The 8138-nt window shown below is 36.9% G+C and overlaps 2 protein-coding genes across 2 annotated transcripts; both read left to right on the forward strand.

Moving 5' to 3' along the window:
* The first annotated feature begins 133 nt into the window (after positions 1-133).
* Positions 134-2847, forward strand: LOC112456176. The gene is made up of 4 exons (XM_025018561.1): positions 134-680; positions 1250-1912; positions 2069-2471; positions 2592-2847. Exons 1-4 carry the CDS (start codon positions 134-136, stop codon positions 2845-2847), a joined length of 1869 nt encoding a protein of 622 aa, XP_024874329.1.
* An 826-nt stretch (positions 2848-3673) lies between these two features.
* Positions 3674-4890, forward strand: LOC112456168 (organellar oligopeptidase A, chloroplastic/mitochondrial-like; the record flags this gene model as incomplete). The annotated part of the gene is made up of 2 exons (XM_025018548.1): positions 3674-4052; positions 4720-4890. Coding segments are annotated over exons 1-2 (311 nt in total), but the record flags the coding sequence as incomplete, so codon positions are not given.
* Between the last annotated feature and the right edge of the window lie 3248 nt (positions 4891-8138).

Below are 8138 nucleotides of genomic sequence, written 5' to 3' on the forward strand. Positions count from 1 at the left end.
AGGCTCCAAGATGTGGGAACTGTGCACGGTGGGGAAAGCAAGGAGACCAGTCGCACTCTGCCTTGGATGGAAGGATGTGCCCAATTCTGCATCGGAGAATAGAGGACAGAATTTTGCGTATTAATTACGGGTGATGGATTCCGGTGAATATATTCGCATTTGTCACGTGAATTGCCAGTCGTTGTTTGCACATCTTGATGAGTTCAGAGCACATTTCGTTGACTCGGAATATCACATAATCTGTATGTCTGAAACTTGGCTTAAACCATCCATTCCAAATCGCATGGTTTTTCTGCAGGGATACAATGTGTTTAGACGGGATAGAATGGGCAAAACTGGTGGAGGTGTGGCCTTTTACCTCAGAGGAAATGCCCACGCCAGGATATTAAGACAATCCGAGGAAAATTACTGTCGCAAACCAGAATATTTGATGGCTGAAAATTCTATGGACGGAAACTCTAAGATTCTACTGGCCGTAGTGTACTGGCCACCGCACTGCGGCTACATTGAGGAATTCTTCAATGATTTTTCCGAATTATCGGCACTGTACAGGCACACTGTCGTTTTTGGAGATTTCAACGCGGACCTCAACACGCGGACTTTCGACGCGGAGCAGATCCGTTTATTGGTGGATGCGATGCGTTTCCATCTTGTACCATATGGGCCCACACATCACACGCGTACATCTTCTACGTGGTTAGATTTAATAATAATAATAATAATAATCTTTATTTACGGGGTAAACCCTTTAGTGTATACATGACAGAAAGTAGATTATAAAAATTTATCTAAAGTAGAGTAAAAATACAATTACAATTAGAAAAGAAAAGTTATGTTAGGAGAGTAAACAGATAAGTTTCCGCTTGAACGCAGACACATTGCCGCCGAAGAAATCAACTAAGCTAGAATAGTTGTTTGCAGAGATAGTCATCCTATTTAAACATGAGTTTACGCCATATAAAGTACGGTGATATTGAACATAAAAGATGGAAGATTGTCTTAAGTCTCTGATTGGAACATTTAAATAAATATCTTTTAAAAGGTCAGGACAATCGATAAAACTATTTAATATTTTAAAAATCAACGCTAGGTCAAAGATTAATCTCCTGTTCTCTAAAGTCATTAAATTCAGTCTTATTGAAATGGGATAGTAGTCATGGCAGGTAAAAGCCATAGGATTACCCGTACGGTAGGCTACCGCGCGTAAGAATTTATGTTGTATGCGTTATCGACAATCTTGACAAATTAGTTACGTATGGGCAGCAGGAGGCGTGTTATTTGTCTGCCCATGATCTGGTTGACATTACGTACAAAGTGAAAGTCGAGCGTTTTCAACGGCGTCACATTACAGCTAGAGATTTTCGCTCATTTTATCCTGAAACTTTCTGGAACGAACTGGCGGAATACGACTGGAGTTCTGTATTCACCGCGGAAGACATAGACAGCAAGGTTAGCATTCTAAATGACTACCTTCTAGAATGCTTCGATAAGCATGCACCACTACGCAATGTCTATCCTAGGCACTTGCCTGCTCCTTGGCTGACCAACGATATCAAGAACAAAATAAAGAAGAGAAATATAGCTAGGAGGAAGTGGAAACGATGCAGAAATGACACAAACTACGACAACTACAAGCACTTACGTAATCAGGTTCAATCGCTAGTACGCAAGGCCAAATGTAATTATTACCAGGATGCTTTTCAAGATTTAAGGGAACCTAATATTATTTGGAATAGGCTCAAACATCTAGGATTAATCAAAAACAAATCCTCAGAAATGAAATTGCTCTTTTCCACAGAAGAACTGGTGGACTTTTTCACTTATGGTACGGCGGGGACTAATAGGGATGCGCAAAATACCACAGCTTTCTACTTGGGTGAGGAAACATACGATGACTCCAAGTTCTATCTAGGTAACATTGAGCCCTGAGAAGTGCTCAAGGCGATCACACGAATCAAGTCGGATGCAGTCGGTGCGGATGGACTGTCAATGAAACTTCTTTCAAGAGCTTTGCCATGTATTCTTTCAACGGTCACACATATATTCAACTTCAGTCTAACTTATGGAGCCTATCCTATCTTATGGAAAAGTGCCATAATACAGCCCTTACCAAAGGTCAAAAGTCCATCGCAATTAAAGGATTACAGGCCAATCTCCATTTTGTGTACCGTCTCCAAGGCTCTCGAACACATTGTGGCCGAACAAATTAAGGCCTATCTGGACGACCATGATTTGCTGGATCCTCATCAAGCAGCCTACAGAAAGGACCACTCTACGCAAACCGCGCTGATCAGAATTCTTGACGACGTGAAACAGGCCGCTGACGCTAGAAAAGTCACCATTGCAATCTTCTTCGATTTTTCCAAAGCTTTCGACAACGTAAATCATTATTTATTGATTGAAAAACTAAGGAACCTTGGTTTTTCATGTTCGGCACTGCGCTGGATGTGCTCCTATCTCTACGATCGAAGGCAGGTGGTTCGCGACCCCGTCTCGCGTGCGATGTCGACAGAGAGGACAACGACTACTGGAGTCCCCCAAGGCTCTGTACTTGGACCCTTATTGTTTATTCTATATCTGTGTGGTTTTAGCAAAGTTTTGAGATACTGTAAATACAATTTCTACGCTGACGACCTGTGCATTTACTTGCATACGGAATTGAAGTACCTGGCTGAGGCTGTGCAAAAAGTGAATCAGGACATTTCCAATATAGTAGCCTGGGCGACGGAAAATCGGCTATCTCTAAATCCAAGTAAGACCACGGCAATGATCATGGGCACAGTTCGCTATCTTAATGGTCTCCCATTAGATGATCTGCCTCATAGCTCGTTGTGGACGACACCATAATACCGTATGTAGAGTCGGTATTATACCTGGGGGTTACCATCTCAAATACACTCTCTTGGAAAAAACAGGTATCAAAAACTGTTTCCAGAGTGAACGTCTCAGTACACCAGCTTAAGTTGTGCAAGCATCTTATGCCGCCTCTGTTACGTGCAAGGTTAGTTTGCACCTTGATCATGCCTCTTTTTGATTACTGTTGCGTAACTTTCACTGACATTACAAGAGAACACAATACGCGCTTGCAACGAGCCTTGAATACCTGTGTTAGATTTGTTTGTCAGGCTAAACGGGACGAACATATCACGCCTTATTTTGAGGAGCTCAAGTGGCTAAAGGTACACCAGAGACGACTATATTTTGTCGGTAACTTAACATACTCCATCCTTCATTCTAAGAAACCCACATCATTGTACCAAGCTTTTACTTACAAGGGCGACAAGGCAGTGCGCGATACAAGATCTCACCCGAAGTCGTTGTCCTTACCTCAATGTAGGACGGAACTGTTTAAAAAATTGTTTATTAGTTTCGCGGCCGAATTATGGAATAGCTTACCACTAGACCTGCGTAATGCCTCCACGAAGGGGATTTTCAAGTGCGACTTATTTAAATATTTACTTAACACAGCCACAAGTTCAGTAATAGCGATTCTTCTATTTTGTTATTTTTTTCCTCTTTTTCTCTATTTTTTTTTCTCTCGTTATAGATATACTTATTTTTTTGTTATTGTTGTTACTTTTGTCATTTTGTATTCTATTTCTTTTGTATATGCGCTTGAGGGGAGAAATCCCGGAGCGCCTAATAAATAGCGATTCATCATCATCATCAGGTTTGCCAGCTACGGTGCCAACGTGACTAATATTAACGTTTCTTACAACAGATTCTCGCGTATAATATTATTAAATTTGACTATCGTACAATATAGATGTACATATATTCTAACAGATAGGCGACAAACCTTCCCTGCTCTCCATCAGCGACGTGCAGGTTCTCTTTCAGAAGGTAATAGGCTATTGTTTGTAAAATTGTAATGGATTGGTATGTATATGTTCATAAAATAATTAATTTTTTATGATTGTTTGCACATTACAGTTTGGACACGCTTTGCAACATTTGCTAACTACGGTCTACGGTCTACGGGAGTATTCTGCCGGATTGTCGTTTGTGGAATGGGACGCGGTATTCATTTGCGATTTCTTCATGGAGAACTGGTATGAAATAAAGTTATTCCTTTATTTATTTTCTTCATTTAATTATTTTATTTTTATTTTAATACTCCCCAAAAGGAGCGCCAATGCGCGTATAATGCGCTTTGAATGTACATTAAACTTTCCATTAAATGCGGATATTTGTCCCGCATTATATGCGCATTTAATGCATATTATGGAAGCGCATACCAAAAAGTGTACCTACGCTCATTGATCAAGGAGCCCAATCGAACAGCTAGTGAACTCTGTACTATATAGGAATTGTTCTTCGTGCCCAGCTTTTAAGCATTGCTGTGAGCACATTCCAGTACAGCTATCACAGAAGAAAAAAACATTCTTATTTAGAGAATATCTTTATTTTTGACATGATAAATGTCCTTTATTTAAAATTCAATTTATTTAAAATTTAAAACTTAAATAAAATGTCCCATAATGAGTCAGAAGCTACTCATTTAAATATTTTATAAAACCTGTCATTTATAAATTGAATGCTCAATTTACATTAATTACGCATTTGAATGTGCGCATTTTGAACACACAATTAATGTGGTTTTGAAGCCAATGCAATTGTACGCGCATTAAAAGCACGTTATACGCGCATTGGCGCTCCTTGGGTCTTATATTACCGTTAATATTGTAATTAATTAATGAGTTAATATATTCGATGTAGGTTGTACGAAACATTCATGTTGCAAAAAATTTCCGAACATTACAAAACGAAGCAGCCATTACCTGCGGAAGCTATCGAGAGCATTAAAAGAATGAGGTCATCGCACTTGGCCGGTTATAAACTTTGCAAAGAACTTTATTTGTCACATTTAGATCTGGAGCTGCATTCCAGGTGAGCATCGATCTACAAACCTCCGTTAAATTCTAATACAAATTCTATAAATTTTGAATTTTTTCCCAAATTATTTAAAAAAAACGTAATTACATTCATTAAATATTTACATCTTATTACATTATTACTTACAAAGTAAACAAAATATTTGCTATTCTTTCAATACAATTATTCAACGACTCGATACCAGGTAGCAAGCACTCGTCATTTTGACGTCAATATTTGGTCATAATTGGTCAGTAACGTCATTCGTCGATTAAGTGACGTATATTTAACGTCATGTTTTAATACGTCAAAAAGACTTTGTAAAATGACATTATATAGACGTTTAATTGACTACCCAGGTAGGCGACAGTCGTCATAATGACGTGATTCTTACGTCATTTTATGACGCATGTTACGTCATTTATTCCTAAAGTTTAACGTAAAAATGACATATTTTTCACAGTATTTTTCACAGGAATATTCCTACATTTATAAAATGTTTCGTAACTTTATGATTGACGTGGTAAATTTATGGTATAAGTGGATCTAGTTGCGTGTGTAATTATAGTTTTATGACAACTATTTCATGCAGTGTTATAACTATCAAGAAGATATCATTACAAGATTTTTGAACACTTTAAAGATGTACCTGTTATAGACAAGTACAGTTAATAAGGAAGCATCAGGGTGAGAAGATCGTCACTGTCCACTGGATCATCGAAGTCAAGCGACTCGGACGCGGTACTGTGCTAGGATGGGTGACCGCCTTGAGAGCGGCTATACGCACATGGCATGTAACGAAACAGTTAAAAAAAGCTTTTTTTTCTTAAATAAAGAAAAAGAACATTTTTTAATAAACGTTTATCAAGTAGACATTTTAAAATTTTAATTTCATAAAAAAACATTTCTGGAAACCGGTATGTCGTACATTGGACCTATTTTTGCCGTCAATAAAACGTCAGAAAATGACGTCGTTGGAATGTGACTTAGAACCGTGAAAAATACGTCATTTTTACGTTAAACTTTAGGAATAAATGACGTAACATACGTCATAAAATGACGTAAGAATTACGTCATTATGACGACTGTCTGCTACCTGGGTATTTTGAAATGAAATCAGTCTTCTAATCACTACCTATAATATTTATCACTACCAGTATTTTCCCAGTATTTCCCAAATAAATATTGACAGTATTAAATCACTGAGATTTTAAGTATTTAGTCAATAATACTTTTCTGTAAGGGTTATACATATTTCTTATTAGGAAAAGCATATAAAACTATGTAATAGATTATCTTTTCACTTTTTCTTATTCTTTATTATTTATATCAGTTCTTATATAATACTACTTCGTTTCATTATAAGAAAATAAAGAATACATAAGAAATTTTTACATTCAGAAAAAATATACATATCACTTTTGAGTTCTTTACGAGTAAAGTTAGTTACAAGAAGAAGATATGTATAATAATGGACTAATCACCGATTTTTATTCTCTTGCATTTACGTGAATCCACATCGAAAATAAATCTATCCGTGTCGATTATCAGCTGAATCAGAGCTCGCTCGCTCGGCACGTTGGCCTTGGCCGCGGCCGCAGTGTTCGTAAATACAGAATCGCTGGCAGGCGGTAGCCTGTGAAAGAATAAAAGTAATATTTTTGTATAAATATTACTTTTATTTCACAATCGTTGCAAATATATTAATATTCGCGTGTCTAAATATGTGCTAAATATTTATTTTACATAGAAAATAATACATGCTTGGAATATGGAGCGATCGATAGTATGTTATACTACATATATGGCATATTCAGTAAAAGTGAGAATAAGTAATATTAGGAACGCGGAATCGCAACCTACGCTGTTCAATTTCTTTTTTTATTCTTGTTCTTTACTAATTTTTTAACTATTTTATATACATAGATAATGTATTGTTTTCTACGTAAAATAAATATTTGGCACATATTTAGACACGCTTATATTTTAATGTATTTGCAACGATTGTGAAATAAAAGTAATATTCATACAAAAATATTACTTTTATTCTTCCACACGCTACCGCATAGTACCGAGTCCGATAACACTTTGCATGTGCCTCTGCATGTAAACCTTCTTTTTACAATATCTTTTTTTCTAGGCGTTAAATCTTAGTTCTATTTACACAATATTGGTCCTACACGTTTGCCCTAGGGCGCTGAGGTGTCATTTTATATATATAAACTGCAGTATTTTATTTATTGTCGTCAAATGACAGCTGTCGCCGCGGCCAAGTCCGGCGCGCCGAGCTAGCGAGCGAGAGAGAGAAAATTATTCCCTCTTTCTCGCTCTAACTCATTGTCAGCTGATGCGATCGAGGCCGCTACTCCAGCTAGTCCTACATTAACATAAAATAAATAAAATAAAATAAGTAATTGCTTTTCTTGGCTGTAGAATGACATTTTCCTGTGTGTAGAAGCGTTTATTTTGACGGGACTGGTTTATATGTATTGTTACGCTCGTCGAGTAAGCTCGCCGTCGCGCCGTAACACTGTCGCGCACTCCACACTCGCGCACGTATTTCGCGGAACTCGCAAAAGAAAAGAGAACTCAAAAGAACTTAAGAAATGCGTTTATTTCAAGCTCGTAAAACAGAACGCGTGCGGATTCCAAAAATCCGCCAGACATAAAATCAATAAATCCATCAACAAACTCCCGTTGTCAAGGAGCGCGCTTCACAGCTTTCCGCGACTTCTCTACTCAGTGTCCAGCACGGGCGTAACAGTATAATCATTTAATATTACTCCTATCGCATTCTTCTCTGAATTATTTTTATTTATTGTTGTCCTTATTTATTTAAAATTTCGAGGTCTAGCAACGCCAAGTTTTTTTACAAGAAAAATTTATGTATTTTAATAAAATATTTTTATTTTGTACTGTTATCTCTGTAATTCTTTGTGATTAAATCTTTTATTGCTAACTAAGAACCAACGCGGTAAATGATGCACGAAAGCTTTATTTTTATCTCTATTTTACATATCTTCCAACCTTTATCTGCCGACAGTCGGCGCACAGTCAAGGTTGGAAGATATGTAAAATAGAAATAAAAATAAAACTTTCGCACATCATTTACCACGCTTGGTTCTTAATTAGCCCGTTTTTTATATTCGTGGATTTCCATTGGAGTCTATACGCTTCGAATTTTAAATATGAATAGAATTCATGTAAGATAAACTTTATTAAAAAATTATAATTATATTGTTATACTTATAAATTAAGCATAT

This window comes from Temnothorax curvispinosus, unplaced genomic scaffold (genome assembly GCF_003070985.1).
Source record: "Temnothorax curvispinosus isolate PA1 unplaced genomic scaffold, ASM307098v1 QBEX01000604.1, whole genome shotgun sequence".
NCBI classification, from domain to species: domain Eukaryota; kingdom Metazoa; phylum Arthropoda; class Insecta; order Hymenoptera; family Formicidae; genus Temnothorax; species Temnothorax curvispinosus.

Excerpts from the sequence above, each read along its gene's own strand:
- LOC112456176 (XM_025018561.1), top strand. The coding sequence starts at position 134 with ATGGATTCCGGTGAATATATTCGCATTTGTCACGTGAATTGCCAGTCG. Across the intron at positions 681-1,249 it reads TGGGCCCACACATCACACGC|TTACGTATGGGCAGCAGGAG; the intron begins GTACATCTTCTA and ends TTGACAAATTAG. Across the intron at positions 2,472-2,591 it reads TCCTATCTCTACGATCGAAG|CAAAGTTTTGAGATACTGTA; the intron begins GCAGGTGGTTCG and ends GTGTGGTTTTAG.